We start from the raw sequence: 20117 nt of genomic DNA on the forward strand, positions 1-20117 counted from the left end.
AGCAAAAAGATTAAAGCTTAAACTAGGGTTTATTTCAGAATCAAATCCTGCCTTTCGTTTGAATATAGAAAGAGACTGGTTGCTGCTACTTTTATGTCTGGTGATGTCTTGTACATGCATGCTTCGTCTCAAAGTTTGCATGCACTGGACACTGTATACCATGGAGCTCTGAGGTTCATCACTGGTTTTAAAGTCCTCACTCACCACTGTGAACTGTATGAATGTGTTGGATGGCCTTCTCTATCAACGCGGAGACTTCAACACTGGTATATCTTCATATACGTATAAGGCTACCTTCTGACCTACTGTATATCAAAGTAAATATTACCGGGACTTACAATCTTCGTTCCCAGGATCTTTTCCTTTTGTCTGTTCCAAAGGTTAGAACTGAGCTGGGAAAAAGGCGTTTAAGTATGCTGCTCCCTCTACACGGAACAAGTTACAGAAATCCATGAAACTCAACAAGCTGGTCTCATTGGTCGCTTTTAAAAGGATGTTAACTGACTTGGAGGCAGCCACATCATTTATGAGTGTTTGAAAATGGGACGTGATGTAAAAGTGCAAGGATACACAGATGCTTGTGGTGAATTTGCCTTTAATTTTCTCAAAAACTATACAGTAAAAATATTTGAAAATTATTACAATAATAGTCAGGGTCACTGTTAACAGGAATCAATTGGAAGAATGAGCAAACCTATAAAGCAAAGATTTTTACGAGTAAGTGCTTATGGGAAAATGTGTGAATGCACATTGAGATTTGGAGTGATTTGCCATTAATTTGTACAGAAATTATACAGTAGATCTAACTTGAAAATTAATACAGTAATAGTCACTCTAAACAAGTATGAGTTGAAAGGTACACACACACACACACACACACACACACACATATATATATATATATATATAGTAACATTGATAAATGATGTATATTAATAAATGTACAATACAAATGTTAATGTACAAAAAAAAAAATATTTACAACTATTAATTCAATGTTCAAGTCATTAAAAAAATCCTGAAATTGTATTATTTATGTCATTATATAAAATTATAAAATAGCAATAAATACATATTCTGATGTCGCTTTATGGTCTTTTTAGGGTTAAATTACGTTTAATGTAGACATATTTTGGGTCACCATTAACGGCAATCTATTAAAAATATCAGCACAAGTACAAAGGAAACGCCGTTATGACAGCTTCTTTATCCATTTTGACCGCTCCAGCATCCATACAAAAAGTGTGCAATTAGACGCGCAAACCAAAAAAAAAGTGCGGCTGGCTTGACCGTGTATTTTCAAACCGCGGCTGGCTTCACCGATGTGTTGGGAACCACTGGTCTAGAGAATAACTATTCTGACTAGTATTTTTTTTATCTGATTGTTTTATTTCTCAGTAAAAGAGCTTATCCCCAACCAATTTATGTCATCTAAATTTAATTATGGCACTCTCTATTTACACTGAGTGCAAACACAAAAACTATTTTTACCAACTCAACCCACCAACGCCTAATTTACCTTTATCACAAACAGCATATTAATACTAATCACACTTTGTGTGATTACCATTATTGTCTGCACTAAGTGCTATTTGTTACTATTTCTACTTGGTACAAACAGTATATACACCTATTTACACTCAGTGTAAATAAAATATATCTTTTATTAAACAGATAAACCACCTATACTGGGCACATGTCACATCAAAAGCAAAAACAAAAAACAATTCATTCTACCCAAATCTCTATCGACAGCCTCAAGTCATTGCTGTTTCTTGCATTAACATTTTTTACATCTAGTTAACAGCTGTGTTAACAAACAGTTATGAGAATCAATCATTTAGAATCATATCTCACGTCTCATGTTCACACTGGCAGACAACATTCAATTTTTTCGCACTTAGTAGCATGGATGTGACTGCTGCAGTGAGATAAGCACGCCTGAAGTGACCACTGTGCATCTTATGTTTGTTTCTCTTTCTGGTGGACACCAGTGTCATATCACAGGTCCAAGAAGGAAGCTGACACGTATCAGTAAGCTTTCATCAAGCATGCTTCTGAATGACACTTTTTAGTCAAGATGCCACGCCAAGACTATCACCACTAAAGAAACAAATGCAGATAATACAGATCGCCAAAAACATCACAATCCAGACAGATTCAACTGACAATAACAGTGTGGATAGTTTGAAAAAACAGAATTCCCTGCAGTGTGAGTACAGTGCAGCAAATAAACTGAGGGATGATTTGTGAACGCAGGCGTATTATATTGAAAACAAATAATTCACATTCGTGTCTGAAAAAAGAAAAAAAAGACTGTCCTTGCGAAAGGTGATACGATGAAATCTCCTCATTCTGCAGTTTTAGTCACTCCACCAAACTCGGTTATATTCTAGAAAGTAAAATAAACAAGAGAAATTTGTTTTGTATTTAGAGCACCAAAAACAGGAACAATCTACCGAACAACATGCTGAACTGAGAAGCAAACAGATTGATTTCAATCTTGATACTGAAATTGAACACAATATGAACACTAAACTGTAATTATGAATAATCACTGATGTGAAATTATCTTACCCATCATTACAATTTAGCCACTTGTTCGCCACCATCACTGTCCGCTTTCAGAGGCTCTATGAAAATAAGCATAAACAAACAGGAAGGAGTCAAGGGCAGCTAATAATAATAGCATCACAAAATACATCATTAACTGAGGAAATATTTTAAACTGCACAATAAAGTATTATAAATGACTCTTTCGTCAAAGCCAGTTTTCCAGTGTCTTTGTCATCACTATCATAATGTGTTATTATTACTGCATTGAGAACATGCAGAGAACTTTAACTGACAAAGAGAACAAACCACAGTAGATGTAGCTCAATGTTTTTAATCTTTGTAAATGATTAATAATGTAATCATTTGTCTATTAGAGACCAACAAAACTTTTCATATTACGTGTAATGTCTTCTTTTATCCCAGTACCTTGATAATTAACGAAATAATAAACAATTAGGCATACAGTGAAATACAACCCTTATTTATATTATTATTTATTATAAAATTTGTGAACTAACTGGTGCCTTGGTGCTCAACGAGCCACAATTGTTCTAGAATTTAAACCACCTGGATTTATACATTGGTGTACCAGAGTTACTAATGATTTATGAAATAGCTGTATTAAAGATGGCTTCAGGACTTACAGTCGGGTTAGTGCCACTAAGAATATGTTTCAGATATTTCTAGATTTGTTGCGACAGATTTATTTTTCTTACCGTTGCTATTTTCTGCTCCCTCCCGTTTATCTCCATCTATTATGAGAAAGGAAGAAGATACATTTTTATAAATTTAATGTACAATGGTACAGAATAAATTACTACTACTACTAATAAACCACATTAATTACAAAATGTAATGGCCTAAATACCCATCCAGAAAAAAAAAACATGAAAACCAATTGATGTTTGAATTCTCTCGCTTTGTTCATTTTATGTCACTATTACAGTAGGAAGTGTAACATACACATTTTAATACCCTGAACTTAAACACAGTATGTATGATTTCCTTTTAAGTTTTGTAAAGAAATATTGCACAGGGTAGAACGGAAAACAACAAACAATCTATCAGAAGAAACAATGAACATACGTTCAAGCTAACTAGGTCTAGTTATACAAAAATTAACATTTAGCAACTTACAACAGACTGCAAGGTAAATGAAATATTGCACCAGAGAAGGAGCCTAATTAAGATCACTCATTACATTACAGGGTTTTTACAGTATAAAATTCCCTGGGAATATGTGATTGTGTCATTTTATGATTTCTTTTTGGAGAGACACTAGTCAAGTTTAAATCCGTTTGGAGAGTATGGTCATTTGTCAAAAGCAAAAAAACCTCTATAATTAATGATACTATCCACACTGGATGCTTTGTGTCATCATCAGAAACACTATTTCTGAAGAACTACACATGCTTGCACTACTTCTGACAAAAATGGATTTGCACCTAAATCTGTATTGACAGCCTTAAGTCAGTGCTGTGTCTTGCGCCAATGAACAACACTCATCACATCTAGTTAACAGTTGTGATAACAAACAGTTATGAGAATCAATATAATTTAGAGTCGTATCTCATGTCACCCATGCACATCTCTGGTTATGTTCACACTGGCAGACAACATCAGATTTTTTTTCACACAACCACATTCGATTAGTAGCATGGCTGTGACTGCTGCATTGAGATGAGCACGCTTGAAGTGACCCCTGCCAATGCACATATTTTGTTTGGATACCGGTCTCTTTCTGGTGGACACCAGTGTCATCACAGGTCCAAGAAGGAAGCTGGTACGTATCGGTAAACTTTTGTCATACCACCAACACGCTTCTGAATGACACTTCCAAGTTAAGATCCCATGCCAAGACTATAATGATCACTAAAGCAACAGATGCAGATAACACAGATCGCCAAAAACAACACAAGCCAGACACAGATTTAACTGATGATATGCAAACAGTGTGGATAGTATGAAAAACAGTATGAAATTTTTAATTTCACACTCATACAACGTTTACTGCTCATGTCCGAGAAACAAAAAGTTTTATAGATGATACAATGCAAAATCCTCATTATGCAGTTTATTTTTTCTCCACCAGATATGAAACAGAAGCAGAGTTGTTATTTGTCTAGAAAATGAAGTAAACAAGAAAAATTCATATTTAGAGCAGCAAAAACAGGAACTATCCACTGAAAAACGTGCTGAGCTGCACTCTAAAAAACGCTGAGTTACTTTTTCTATCCAAACACTGGGTTGAGACTGTTCGGTATGGATAATCAGTAACCCAACAGTACTGGGTTGGGAATGCGGACATGAAAGAGCATGTACGTCACAGAAGTTCAAACCCAAACGGTTCTATATGCACCAATTCTATCTGTATTCATGGAGCTTATGACAAACCAGAATGGCTCATGAGAGAAGCCAATAAAATGCTTTAAAACAGAGAAAGTAAAATCCTGTTGATTCGCTAGAATACACAGTGCTTCTTGAAAGTATGTGAATCATTTAATGTTCTATATTTCTGCATAAATGTAACCCAAAACATCATCAGAAGTCCTGACAAATGAGTTAAAAATATACTTTTTCATTTATTTATTCTGGAAAATGATCCAATATTACATATCTATGAGTGGCAAAAGTATGTGAATCTCTAGGATTAGCAGTTCTTTTGAAGGTGAAATTAGAGTCCATCTGTTCAGAGGTGTTTTCATTCAGCGGAATGACTATCAGGTGTCAGTGCCTGCCCTGTTTTATTTACAGAACAGGGATCTATCATAGTGATCATGTTTGTGGAAGTGAATCATGGCACGAACAAAGGAGATCTCTGAGGACCTCAGAAAAAGAGTTGCTGTTGCTCATCAGGATGGAAAAGGTTACAAGACCATCCCTAAAGAGTTTGGACTCCACAAATCCACAGTCAGACAGATTGTGTACAAATGGAGGAAATTCAAGACCACAGTTACCCTCCCTAGGAGTGGTCCACAAACAAAGATCACTCCAAAAGCAAGACGTGTAACAGTTCACGAGGTTGCAAAGGACCCCAGGGTACCTTCTAAGCAACTAAAGGCATTTCTCACATTGGCTAATGCAGTGCAATTAGTTTGGACGTAGCACAGTGCTCATTCAACAAATGCACAGCTAAACAAATGAGTTTTGAGTCTGGATTTAAATGTGGCTAATGTTTTAGCACATCTGATCTCTTACTATCACAGTCTGGACCTGTTTTGCTGCATCTGGGCCAGGACGGCTTGCTATCACTGATGGAACAATAAATTCTGAATTATACTAGCAAATTCTAAAGGAAAATATCAGGACATCTGTCCGAGAACTGAATCTCCAGAGAAAATGGGTCATGCAGCAAGACAACGACCCCAAGCATACAAGTCGTTCTACCAAAGAATGGTTAAAGAAGAACAAAGTTAATGTTTTGGAACGGCTGAGTCAAAGTTCAGACCTTAATCCAATTGAAATGTTGTGGAAGGAGCAGAAGCAAGCAGTTCATCGGCGGAAACCCACAAACATCACAGAGTTGGAGTGGTTCTGTACTGAGGAATGGGCTAAAATTCCTACAAGCTGTTGTGCAGGACTGATCAGCAAGAGTTACAAGAAACGCTTAGCTACAGTTATTGCTGCAAAAAGGGGTCACACCAGATACTGAAAGCAAAGATTCACATACCTCTGCCACACCTTTGATTTTTCTCAATAAATAAATGACAAAGTATATATTTTTGTCTCATTTGTTTGATTAGATTGTTTTTGTCTACTTTCAGGACTTGTGTGAAAATCTGATGATCTTTTTTTTTTGCTCATATTTATGCAGAAATATAGAAAATTCTAAAGGGTTCACAGATGTTCAAGCAGCACTGTATATACTTCCAGTGTTACAGTCTACAGTATGTCTTTCTTGGCAGCACTCAGCCTGATTGGTCGTAGTGTTAGCAGTGTGTTCGCTGGCGGGATAAAAAAAAATGAATGAAGCTGGTTAAATTTGTTCCTGAAACTAATTGTGTTCTCGTGATTTTGACCCAGAGAGGATTTTCTTTTTTCTAAAAATGCTAGTTCATGTTAGCGCACAGGACTAAAACTTACTGACTTTATTCACACAGGATATAACAACTCCCCCCCCCCCCCAAAAAAATTAGATAATTAAAAAAAAACTTTTTTGGCATTTTCCCACCTTATTACACTTGGGGTGTTCCCAGTCAAAAAATTTAATTTGAACCCAGCAGTAAAGTAATTTTTATTTTTAACCCAGAACATTTTAGACTGTGAAAAACAAAACGATTGATATTGATCTTCTAGATAAAATGACTGATAATGAAATGAACACAATATAGTATGAATGCTCAACTGTTATTATTAAGAAGAGAAATCAGGCTGCATTAATCTCGACACTCATTAATGTGCTGTTATCTTACCTGTCTCAGTATTTACATAATCATTTTCTTCAACATTCTCAGCATCACTGGAAGATTTCAGAGGATCTATGAAAACACAACGATAAACAAACAGGAGTTAAGGGCAACTTATAACTAACAGTATTATGAAGCACATCATTAACTGAGGAAATATTTGTTGTCACTTTTATAAATTGAGCATAATATATTCACTCAAAAATAACATTCAGAAAAACTGTAACTGACAAAGAGAACAAACCACCGTCTTACGAAGTCTTTATCTTTGTAAATGATTAATAATGTAATCCTTTGTCTATAAGAGACCAACAAAATCATACGTACTGTCTTCGCCTTTCGTCCCAGGACCTTGATAATTAGCCAAATAATAAACAATTAGCCATGCAATTAAATTTTATCAATATACTGTTTAGTTAGTAATGATTTATCAATGAATAACTGTATTAGTAACAGCTTTAGGACAAGCAGATAGGGTTAGTGTTAGATTCATTACATATAGTTATTATTTTAATTTACAGTGATGCAAACTCACATTCGCTTTACTGAGAACAAACCATAGATAGTTTAAATATTCGTATTAAGAGATGACAGTTTATTACAACTTAGGGTTATTACATGCTTACCCTTTGGCTCTTGACTATATTGCTTTCCTTCAGTGTCATTTGTGAAAAAGAAAGAAGATCCAGGAGTTATACAGACATATAGAGCAGGACAACCTAAAATGTTCATCAAGTCTATTCAAAGTCTGAAAATTCAGTGGGTCAATAGTTACTGATGATTAGATCAAATATTCACAGTCAGGTCACTATGAAAGAACTGCAACAACTAGAGTTTTGAAATAACAACGGTGCTCAGTCATAAGAAATGTGTTTGAAACGTGGTATTTTGAAATGGACAAATAACAGTTTAAAGCAATTAAATGTCCATCGAATATCTGATATCACTGTCATTTAATTATTGAATAGAACAGCTTGATCCACTGAAACTATGTTGTTCACAGTCATTTTTAAGAATATTATTAAAATGTCATATTTGTGATGAGTTTAGGGTAAATAATAAACACAAATGAAAATGACATACTCTTCTCTGCGCAACAATCCACGTGGCGTAACACACCTGAGGAGAAAAACAGTCAATAAATGTCTATTGAATGACCCATATCAAGGATCCATATCAAGAAAGTTGCTGGTATGACAATTTTTTGGAAGAAAATAATTCAAACAAACAGAAACTTACTTTCTATACCTGGACAGCATTCATTAACACGGTCTGGTGTAGAAAAAAGTATATATAATTTAAAGTGATCAATTATCAGAGTAAAATACAATTGTTGCTGAATGCAGACTTTGCAATAATCAAAATATTTGCTATCGTTGCAAATTTTTAACCAACACACAGTGCTAAAGTTTCTAAAGAATGCAATTAGTAAAACAGGCTAAAATGAAATATGAAGACATTCTTAATGAACTTAATGTAAAGCTTGAAAAAAATCTCTTATCATAAAAATAACCGAAATACATTAATGTCTACACAGAGGTTGGAGAAAAGTAGTGGAATTTAAAGACACAAATCATATTTAATACTCAAAAAAAAAAAGAAAAGGATAAAAGCACAATAGGAAACCTACTGTAAATGGACTCTGAGCGTAGATAGGCACAAATCAAGCCGATAATGATGAGGAGGATAACAAGAATTACAATCCCCACGATCAGTCCTGTGCTTGATTCTTCAGAAAGAGAAAATTGGTTTCATAAAACAAATTGCTAGAAAGCATAATACATCTACTAACTTAAGCCCGTTCAGACTGCATGATTTTAGCCCGATTTTGCTTGACGTAGGGTGTCGGGACGCACGATTCAATCGTTTCATCTCGTGTAGTGTGTCCTAGTGCACGACACCTCTGCGATGCTTCACGACGTCAACACTGAAAGACTTGCATGTTTCATTTTTTCTCCCGTCGTACACGACAAGTTCCATCACATCTGTGGCACTGGCCAATAGGAGCACAGAAGCGCCTTTGTACAAGCTTTCAAACAAGCGAAACTAAAGAGAGACTTGCTAGGTGTAATTTTACAATGAAGGAAATGTTTGTGGAGCTACAGCAACAACACTCCTGCATGATGAGGGACTACCACAATGAAAATTGTCATTAATGACGGCATGCGATGACTGCTCGGGTAGCATCATATAGTCTGACATGTTTCTTGTTCACGACACGACAAGATTTTATCAGTCAAAATCACATAATCTGACACAGTGACTGCCGTTACCGACAAAGAAAATCTTGTAGTCTGAACGGGGCTTTAGATTACTGATTTCTTGGTTAATAGTATAAGCAACCACAGAACCCCTAATGCCTGATACAGTATATCACAATGTAAGCAACTCATCTCAGCACCTAAAAATAAAAAATGACCTGATCTGATTTTTTTCTAAGTAATTTGCAGTCATACCTGTCACAAACAGATCTCTCTCATAGACCGGATCACTGGTCTTCTCACTCACTGCGTTCTTGAGTGTGCAGGTGTAGTAGTTTTCTGGATTTCTTGTGTTTTTGACTGTGATGGATTCTCCTTTTGTTGTGTGCTTTGAGCCCGTGAGTATTTGTCCAGCAGAATTCTTCCAGATTATTTTTTCATCGTACTCACATACTAAATTCAAAGTATCAGGGTTACCTCTCTCCTCTACAGTTATGTTAGGTTTGGGGACCTCTTCTGTGAAAGAAACGATGAAAAACATATGATCTTTCTCTCCACTGAGAAAGCAAAATGAAATCAAGCACAACTACAACAGCCATGCAAAAAAAGATCTGACACTACCATGGTACAATAATGGTATCAGAGAGTAATACTGTGATACTTGGGGTGTGCTATATGTATTGTCAACAATAATATCATAATTGTTGTTTTAACAAAGTGCGAGCTGATATAATTGAGTATGTCACTCACTTCTGCAAAAACCAGACAAAAATACAAAATAATTTCTAAATAGAAAAGCAACTCATCTCAGCACCTAAACCTGATTTTTTCTTTGGAATTTAATATTGAAGTAATTTGCTGTCATACCTGTCTTAAACAGTTCTCTCTCATAGACCGGATCACTGGTCTCATCACTCACTGCGTTCTTGAGTGTGCAGGTGTAGTAGTTTTCTGGATTTCTTGTGTTTTTGACTGTGATAAACTCTCCTGGCTTATGGTTCTTATTGCCCTCCAGTGTTTCTCCAGCAGAATTCGTCCAGATGATCATTCCACTGAACTCACATCTTAAATACACAACATCAGGGTTACCGCTCTCCTCTACAGTTATGTTAGGTTTGGGGACCTCTTCTGTGAAAGAAACGATGAAAAACATATGATCTTTCTCTCCACTGAGAAAGCAAAATGAAATCAAGCACAACTACAACAGCCATGCAAAAAAAGATCTGACACTACCATGGTACAATAATGGTATCAGAGAGTAATACTGTGATACTCGGGGTGTGCTATATGTATTGTCAACAATAATATCATAATTGTTGTTTTAACAAAGTGCGAGCTGATATAATTGAGTATGTCACTCACTTCTGCAAAAACCAGACAAAAATACACTTTGAAAGTCCAAGCATTCATTGTGTGATGAAGCCTGTTAGGATGCAGTTAAAATGGCAATAAATATGGTTACAAATCAAGAGCAGAACCATTGCGTGTCTCATACAAAATACATAGGTGTTTTGTTATTGAATGAATATCAGCATGTTTTGAACTAATTGTTTGAGTGAATGAATCAATATCTAATTGATAAAGACAGTCATTTGCTTCAATCCTGAATGAATCAGTCATTTGAATGGATGACTCAATGACTCACTCATCAAGACTGTGACTTGCCGCCACTTACTGGCAGTTTTAGTTTCATATTTAAACATATAATTCCATTTTTTGATTAGCCTACTTCATATTTCAGTGTTATTTTTTTTTAAATCAGGTGCTGCTGATTCTGTGCCTCTGCGGCGCAAAATGGATTTTGTTGGTACTGATTTTATTTCAATGGTAACAGTCTAATGGTGTATTATTGTTCTAATTAAATATAGTTATTAAATGTAATAATTTACTCATGTAGTAATTTATATATACTGTATATTGTCAATATCACACAACCCTACACTGTACGTGAATACAAACCATAACATAAAGTAGTACCATTGTACTACAGTGTTTTTGAGCATCTACCGTGGTATTCCTGGAAGTACCTTGCAGTAGCATGTAAATACACTGGTGCATGAATTACAGTATCATAGTATTTATCAAAGCAGGGCTCGCAAAATCGCTAGCCCGACGTCCCGGGGCTATTGTGTTTTCCAGTCGGGCTACCAAAATGTATCACCGCCTGCCCGACGGGCTCCTTAAATACAGATCTCCCGCGGGTCCTTAAAAACTCTGAAAGTGAGTTGTATCCAAATTTAGGCCATAAAAAGTTTTAAATATGTTAAATGGTGTAAGAAATGTCTTAATTATAATTTCAAGAGGTCTTACAGTTGGGGACGGAAAGACAAGAGTCGTGATACGGCAGGATTAAACTTCAAAAGGCAATGATGTCATTGAATAAATATGAGCGCGGCACGTTTCAAGTCAAAACGCGGCGCGGATGTCTTTATGTGAATGTATCTGAAGGGAACCCACTGTCCTCAGAAACGTGTCGTTGGCATTTTAATTTCATTTTACCTATAATTCCTGATAAAGCAGCGTTTATGAGCTCTGAGCTGCTTTGTGTACAGCGTTTCCGGGAAACCGCAATATCTCAGCGCTCCTAAAGCGCCACCTCGTGGCAGAGAATGAATTTGCATTTCCAATAAGCCTTTCTTACTGTTTATGGTCAGATCAATGCAGAGATCAACTCATGTTTTTACGCAACAAACACATAGAGTTGTAAATGAGAAAGAAGTTGATGTGCCTTCTAAAAATCTAAACAATTAAGACAGTAATATTTATACGTTTTAAATTAACAATTTATATGTTTGATTGATCCCTTTTCATAAAAACTGTCTATAGCCTGAAACACTGTTGTATAAGATTTTTGTTTTTGTGGAAACCTGTATCTGAACTGTAAATCATGTAATTTTATGGCTCAAAACTGTATGTTACCATAGACATTGTCCAACCTCGCTCATACTGTGTTCATTTTACTTGTGCAGCTCTTAAAATGGGTCATAAATTAAATATATTTTTAAAAAATTCTGCAGATACCCTGTAAATAGTGAAATAAAATTCCTTCCTTCATATTTGTTGATTTTTGTGTATTGAAAATATTTTTGATTGACATTTAAACTCCTATCTGATTTTCTATATTAAATAAATAAAGAAAGAAAAGAAAAGAAAAGAAAAGAAAATAGTAATTTTTTAATTCGGGATAGTTAATTAATTTTCGGGCTACCAAAATCTGAAGAGTACCTGCCCGAAGGGCTACCAGGGATTTAGAAATTTTGCGAGCCATACAAAGTACCATGGTATTACAATCTGATCCAATTACTGCACACGGTGCTGTTTTTCTTTTTATGTTTGTTTGTAAAAACAACCAAAATTATAATATTAATATTAACTAATATAATAATATCCACTCACCCATAACTTCCAAGCTGAATCTTTGTCCCTGCTCTTTACTGTTGATGTCAATGGTATAATCTCCACTATGCTCGACTTTTAAATTAGTTATAGTGATTTGTCCAGTTTTCTCATCAAGAGTTGTGATGTCTTTGAATCTCTGATTCGGGATGATAACACCATCATCAACGTCCCATTCAATCGCCTTCACAGTAGCAAGACTAACATGTTTCCATGTGATGCTGGTGACAGGAGATTCTAATGTGTCTGGACTAAAGGAAACTGTCCCACCCACTGCTTTCTTCACATCTTCACCTAAATAATAAAGTATGAGAGAGTATGTTAGTCAACATTCAACAATTTCTGTAGTTACTGGTAGCTTCCGGATAACATGTTACATCAACAAAAAGTACCTACAAACATAATGCACTATATGCTGGATATTATATCCAGCCATAGTATTATATATAAATAAGAAATATACATAAAATACACAGTAAACAGCATAGTAAATAAACATGTTGAGTATAATAATCTGAATCAGACTAACTTAACATTACATGCCATTGGCAAAGCGTAGGAGGATAATAACTTAAAATACTTGAAAAAATTAGGCCACAACAGAGTCTGCCGTTAATGTAATTACCTAAACTACTCCACAATCATTTGGTATTGTAAATTAGGCTACAATGCCATGCTATCTTTTTACAAGGATCGAAATTGCAACCATTTTGGTCGCATATGCTCCCATAATGTAATCTGTGCGACCTCAAAATATATTTAAGAGTGAATATAATTGTTCAATCAGTCAGTCACTGCTTTCCGCTCAGGTGACCGGGAGCTAACTACCGCGGGAAATGCAAAGGGCTGAAGAAGAGAGAAAATGAAAAGAAATACGGACAGATTTCTTTCGTAAACCACCTAAAGTTACAAATAATGGTGCTGGTGATAGCGACCATGTGGTGAATGTTGACCCAGCAGCCGAAAAGAAGGCGTACAGTTTTCGGAGAGAATGGTTGAAAGACTTTGAGAGGCTCCGCTGTGAAGATGCACTGTGCTCTGTGCACTGCGTTCACCTGTGGGACGGAGTTTGCAGGTAACACTAACAGCATTCGCCACCGAATCTACACATTTTAAGCTCGAGAGCTTGGTTAACGTAAACACGGAGAGAGTGCCAAACACAAGAAATGCAGGGACAAGTGTGTGGAAAATGTTCAGGATCATCAGGTTCAATCGTTGCTGCTCACGTAAGGAGCTGCGATAATATCGTAATTGTTGTTTTAACGATGTGCGATTTGACATTATCGAGTATATTGCAAAAACCAAACCAAACACCTACAGAGAGTGCACGCATACATGACGTGATGAAGTCTAGTAGGTTAGACTAGTGCACGTGCGCATTTAGAGTAATTTTTTTCACTGCATGATTCACTTTACTAAAATGCATCACAAAATTCAAGATATGGGGGCTTTATATCATTTCATATAGTTAATATCCCACAAAGAGTGCCATTTTTTCCTCAAAAACTTTAACTTCTTCAAAATACTAACGTAGTTCAATAAACAAGAAGTTAATATAAGAGACTTGTTTTAGACATATTTTCTGTTTTTGCTCTACTTCGACAACAAAAATAATTTCAAACAAAGCCACAGCACTGTTTTGCATCTCTGAGCAACATGATGGCGTTTCGTTCCTGGATGAATCAACTGTTTAAAGTCAGCATTGATATGGAAGTTGCAATTGTCTTTTCTTCTCCACTGTGACGTATATCCGAGTGAAACGGCATCTGAAATGAGAGGGCGGGACTTGATTTCATCCTTCGGGAATTGATTGGATCGTTGGAAGTTGGGGCGTTACTAACAAAATGGAGGCAGATCTGAAATGCCAGTTTGCAGATAGTTTTGGGGGATTTCTCGCCACTGGATTCACCGCTTACACCCAAGCATGAATAAATGTTTTATTTATTAGAGATGATGACCACGATCAATGGCACAAAATATGCCTAAACAGCACGCATATGAGAGAGAGAGAGAGAGAGAGAGAGACTGCCTGAATGACTGAGCGTGTCCTCCATCAGGTTAAGTCATATATTCATGAAACAAATGAGTTTGCCATGTCCTAAGAGTAATGTTGTCTAATATCCTAATATCTTTTCAGTGTTTAAGGGTAACGTAACATGACTGTCAGTGCTATAAAGTGAATCAGCTTCAGCGTTTACCCCTTACGATTTGGTTCGGTCTCAGTGACTCACTTATTAAAAGTGACTTGCTGCCACCTACTGGCGGTTTTAATTTCACATTTAAAGTATCTTTTCTTTTTTTTTTTTTCTTTTTTTTATAATTTCAAATATCAGTATCCAACATTTTATGTTTACAATATTCAAATTATATACGCATGTGTAACTGCAGGTTAAATGCATTCATGTCCTGCATTAAGCAGTGTGTAAATACATCTAAATGCCACTTCAGAAATTCAAAATTCAAATTCAAAAGATGAATTTTGTTGATACCGATTTAATTTGCTTGATAACAGCCCAAATGTCTTATTATTCTAATTGACTGATTAAATGTAAGAATTTGACTCAAATGATGATGCACACATTTAGAAAAAAAAAATGGCTTAATTGTAAAAATGACCATAAAAGGTAAAAACCAATTTAAACTTATTGGAAAAGATTAATTTCTATCACTGCTCTGACCAGACCACCATACAGAATATGAAGAATATCAAAGTCAGCTGTCCACGGTAGTCCTTAAGACCAGCACAATAACACACTCAGCAAAATATCATCTAATTATCGTTATCGATAAAATCCTAGAAAATATCGAGATATAATGTCAATATCGCACACCCCTAGCTGCCAGTCGTTCCACACAGTTGGCAGAGCTGAATGTAAAATTCAACACCGCATACACCAAAGAGGAGCTCTCTCTCTGTGTTTAACCAAACTCAGATTAATTTAAGTCGTTTACGAAAGAAATCTGTCAGTGTTTCTTTTAATTTTCTCTCTTCTTCAGCCTTTTGCATTTCCCGCGGTAGTATGGAATTAGATTTCGGTCACATTTCTGCGCGCACAAGATCACATTTTGAGCGTGCAAAAAGGCATTTCGCACACGCGTGAACTAAGTTTTGAGGAGAAATGTGCGTCTCGCAGATAAGAAAATATTTTGAGCGAACAAAAATGTATTTTGCATTTAAAATAAGTATTTGGATGTGTTTGGAAACGTTGCGCATGTGAAAGGGAACGTCTGCGCACATCCAAATACTTATTTTAAATGCAAAATAAATTTTTGTTCGCTCAAAATATTTTCTTATCTGCGAGACGCACATTTCTCCTCAAAACTTAGTTCACGCGTGTGCGAAATGCCTTTTTGCACGCTCAAAATGTGATCTTGTGCGCGCAGAAATGTGACCGAAATCTAATCCCATACGGTAGCGCCGTCACCTGACAGCGGAAAGCAGTGAGTGATTGACAGCAATCTAAAATCTGCATTAAAGTTAAGAATGTAAAGATGAAATCTCATTCATTTTTGGTGGGTGCTCCTAAATTTTTGCTGGTGCTCCTAACTTTTTAAAGTTGGGAGCACCAGTGCTTCCAATTTAAAAAAAGTTAATTTCTGTTTTAAAACTAACCGGAAACCGGCAAAAAAATTAGTCGAGAAGGAACGCCGCCCCATCCTCGAGAAGATAATAATGAACACATAATTTACCTGAAACAGCTCCTGTGATGATGAACACAGCGCAAATAACGGCCGTCGAATGTGTCAAGACAAGCATTTTCATACAAAGTACAGCTTTTTGCACCTTTCTCTGGTATCTTTAACAGTACGCCAGAGACGCCGCCATTAGAGGACAGGGTGGTATAGGAAGTCCAGAAAAACAACATAAAAAAAATTAAAAAAAACGAAACTGAAAGTGACGTTTCTACACGGTGTCGAGATCCCGAAGCGCAGATGTTTCAAAACACTAGGTGCACTGAGCCTGTGAGCAGCGTGTTATGGTATGTGTTAGTGAAAAAAATAAAAAATAACTTCACTGCCACACGTGTATGGCGTTCTGCCGGGTCCATTAATATTACATGCACTCGTCTCACTGAACGTGACGTCTGCGTCTGCTGCAAGGGTTTCCAGCACTTTCCATACACTTATTCATGCTTTATTATTCATATTCATATTCACTTTTATTGTTTTACTCCTCCTCAATTTTGTATAGTTAGCTATTAAGTGCTATTTACCTTTCTTATGTATGCTATAGCTTATTCCAAATTGTAAATACTAATTTGTACAAATGATATTAACATTTCTGTATGCCATTGTACAAAAAGACATCAAATAAAAATACATTAAAATAATAAATATTTTGGAGTGGCAAAGAGTTTCAGACTTTCTGTTTATTTCATTTTTATTTTTTAAGTACTTAAAGCTCTGAAACAAAGGACGGCTTAATTTTTTGGGTTTTTACCATTTGCATGTATGAATATGATATTTTATCCAAAAATAAAACAAAGTTGACAACATTTAAAAAAGAGAATTTAAATCACATTAAAGAAAATATATCCTGCAAAACAATTGGAGGAATTGTTTACATTTTTACTGATAACCAACTATGAATATCAAACCAGAATTTAGAAGTAACATCTCAGTAAAAGAATAGATGATGAAGTGTTTCAGGAAAAGAATAACAAAAAACACATGGGTCCACTTAAAATTTAAATATTTTCTGCATAAAATCACTAACAGGGTAAATCCTAAACATAATTATGTAATGTGTCTCCTTAACCTTTGTAGCAACTGTAAGATAAAAGGTAAAAGATTTATCTCTTACTGAGGGTTCAACATCTCTCAGAAAATAGCACTGATAATCTCCTGTAGCTATACGTTTAAATTCTTTATAAATTAGTTTGTTAATACACACTTACTATCGAAGAGATCTATATTAGCCTCTATATTTCCCCTTCTCCCAAAACAGCTTATACAGCTGTTATTAAAACAGTTCAGTTTTGTAAGTAATGAAAAAATAATTATGTTTAGAAAAACGTTTGGAGAATTATTTTGTTCGTTAAATGTAAGGTTTTTTATTTATTTATTTTTTACATTAACGACAAAGCGGCCAGCGGCAGACAGTAAGATGACAAAAGCCTATGTTTGATCAATTTAGCCTTCTCAAGTCATCACGACTAGCCTAAAATAAAACCTATAAAACAATTCAAGCATATCACAATGGTACTTGTTTAAATGTTTAACCTATATAAATGTGCGCTGTTAGACGCATTTCAACAGTTTGTGCGGAGAGTGGACGCTGAAGCGCGCTCTGCAGGACATGGAGGCGCCAGCACGATCACTTGCTTTTTTTTCTTACAGTAGAAACAGCTTAAAATATGCCATACTTTTTGCTTGTAAAGGTAAGAGTACATCATTCGGAACTGTCTACTTTTATTTGAGTCGTGTGCATTCACATATAGTTTGATTATCGTTATGGATAAAATCCGAGATATCATTTTTGTCTATATCGCACACCCCTATATTTAATTCTTCTTTGCTTGTTTGGTAAACATAATTCACTGATCATCGTAAAATAAGCTTTTATCTTAGAAATAGGTTTTCTCAACGACAATGAGGACGCGACAAAAAAAAAAATAGGTAAATCATATTTATATAAGATTTTATTTATTTAGGCTATTTATTAATTGAAGGGGCGGGGGTTCATATTGTGAAATATCATTATAATGGTTGGTATAAATAATGGTTTTCTATTTTAATATACTTATTTATGTGATGCAAAGCATCATTACTCCAGTCTTCTGTGTCACATGATCCTTCAATGTATACTGTCAACGGAAACAATTGTGCTCCTTAAAGTTTTTCTGTGATATTTTTACAGGATTGATTGACAAAATCCTGGCAGATTATTATTAAAAATATAGAAATTGTATCAATTTAACATTATTTCTAAATAAAAGTAGGCTATTTTTTTTTTAAAAACGAAAGAAAAATGAATAAGTGATGTCCTTTTATTCTTCAAAGAATCTTAATATTATGTTTTAAACGTAAAATAAAGCAAAGAAGAGAGGCGCTTGAAAAACTGAAAATTATAATGTATTTTTCCATGTATGTGTCTATTTTTATTATTATTATTTCACAGCAACAGTCTCAGATCTAACAGATGATTGCGATCAACGGGTTGGCCATCACTGATGTGCTGTTGGCTACATTAAAAATTTTAAAGATAAAAACCCAATAAACCCCAAATGTAAAAAAAAAAAAAATCAAAAAGGATTTCATAAAAACGAAAAAAAAAAACGACATGAATATACCTATAAGCAACACAAACTTCACTAAATGATTCCTTTCGGAGACTTATGTTATTTATATGTTATAGACGTTTTATGTTACCATATGTCAGATGTCACGTTCATTGAGAGGAGTGAATGAAGAGCAAGTAAATTGCGCATTCGTTCACACACTGCACTGAGCCGTGTAAGCAGCGTGTTATGGTACGTGTTAGGGAAAAAAATTAAAAATAACTTCACAGCCACACGTGACGTCTGGCTCGACACTTCACTGCCACACGTGACTTACGTGACATCTACGTGACGTCTACGCCTCGTCTGCGACGAGTGCATGTTACAGCGTAATAATAAAGAACCTATCGGAACGCCATAGTGTTCGACCTCATGCAGCGCTGCACAGACCTACAGAGAGCAGCCGCTTGCAGTCGGAATTGCACGGGGGCGGAATTGAAAGCGGAGACGTAAAGTCAGACACTTTCTGCTCCCGGTAGTGATGCTCTCGGGTGTTTGCATACTTGTATCACAGATGAAGTGAATAACATGCAATATATTTGTCAAATGCACAGACGTTTCAGAAATGTTTTCATGAGCAACAGTAACACTTTTTATATACTGCTTAATACAGGGCCATCTGTTCAAGAATAAAGTTCAACATAAACGTGTACTATTTAAATACCAATAAAGTGGGTATATTTGCTTTTATCAGTTTTTTATATAACATTGCGACTTTTTTTTTATTATGCAAAAATTAGGTTTGTACAAGCACATACAACTCACAAGAAGTTTCAAAAACAAATAAACATTCATAAGAATACGTAAAGTGAAATCATTCATGCCAGGGGTAAAATTACAACAATTTAAAATAACAAAAAGCTTCGTAGGTCTTTCTTGCTTTTTTGTTCTTAATTTTATCTAATGTAGTACCATATTGTTTAATCTCTTTTATAAAATGTTCAAAGTTTGGCTTCGCTTTAGTCCATTTTTTTACATGAATGTGATATTTTCCAAGTAAAATAATATCTAGATCCAACTCCTCCCACCTTACATTTATCTAAACCTACACGTCTCCACCCCCTGATCTCTAAACCCACCCCTAAACCTACCCATCTCCACCCCCTAAATGTGGATCCAGCCCCGCCCCCTGGATCTTTGTTCTGCAGTGAGGGGCTACTGAATTGTGAAACAGCTGTGTTGTCATCAGCGCTCCTGCAGTCGCTCTGGAGAAACTGTGTGACATGGGCATATTTGAGAAAAAAAGTCGAGTAGTTTGCTTCACCGAATATAACTGT

The 20117-nt window shown here is 35.5% G+C and overlaps 1 protein-coding gene across 1 annotated transcript; it reads right to left on the reverse strand.

Annotated features, from left to right (window-relative positions):
* Positions 1–577: 577 nt before the first annotated feature.
* Positions 578–16641, reverse strand: LOC131550574 (uncharacterized). Its single transcript, XM_058792747.1, has 13 exons — positions 16250–16641; positions 12560–12853; positions 10031–10291; positions 9419–9679; positions 8593–8691; positions 8202–8234; positions 8046–8081; positions 7589–7615; positions 7290–7313; positions 6969–7034; positions 3273–3308; positions 2578–2633; positions 578–2392 (listed from the first exon to the last, which is right to left on the reverse strand). Exons 1-12 carry the CDS (start codon positions 16320–16322, stop codon positions 2584–2586), a joined length of 1260 nt encoding a protein of 419 aa, XP_058648730.1. The 5' UTR covers positions 16323–16641; the 3' UTR covers positions 578–2392; positions 2578–2583.
* Positions 16642–20117: the final 3476 nt, after the last annotated feature.

The sequence above is a fragment of the Onychostoma macrolepis genome, chromosome 01, assembly GCF_012432095.1.
Source record: "Onychostoma macrolepis isolate SWU-2019 chromosome 01, ASM1243209v1, whole genome shotgun sequence".
NCBI classification, from domain to species: Eukaryota; Metazoa; Chordata; class Actinopteri; order Cypriniformes; family Cyprinidae; genus Onychostoma; species Onychostoma macrolepis.

What these genes read in the sequence shown, in the direction of transcription:
- LOC131550574 (XM_058792747.1), bottom strand. Translation starts at nt 16,322, where the DNA reads ATGAAAATGCTTGTCTTGACACATTCGACGGCCGTTATTTGCGCTGTG. An exon ending in CATCACAGGAGCTGTTTCAG is followed by an intron (nt 12,854 to 16,249) that starts GTAAATTATGTG and finishes TTTATTATTTAG; the next exon opens with GTGAAGATGTGAAGAAAGCA. An exon ending in GAGAGAACTGTTTAAGACAG is followed by an intron (nt 9,680 to 10,030) that starts GTATGACAGCAA and finishes TTTCTTTCACAG; the next exon opens with AAGAGGTCCCCAAACCTAAC.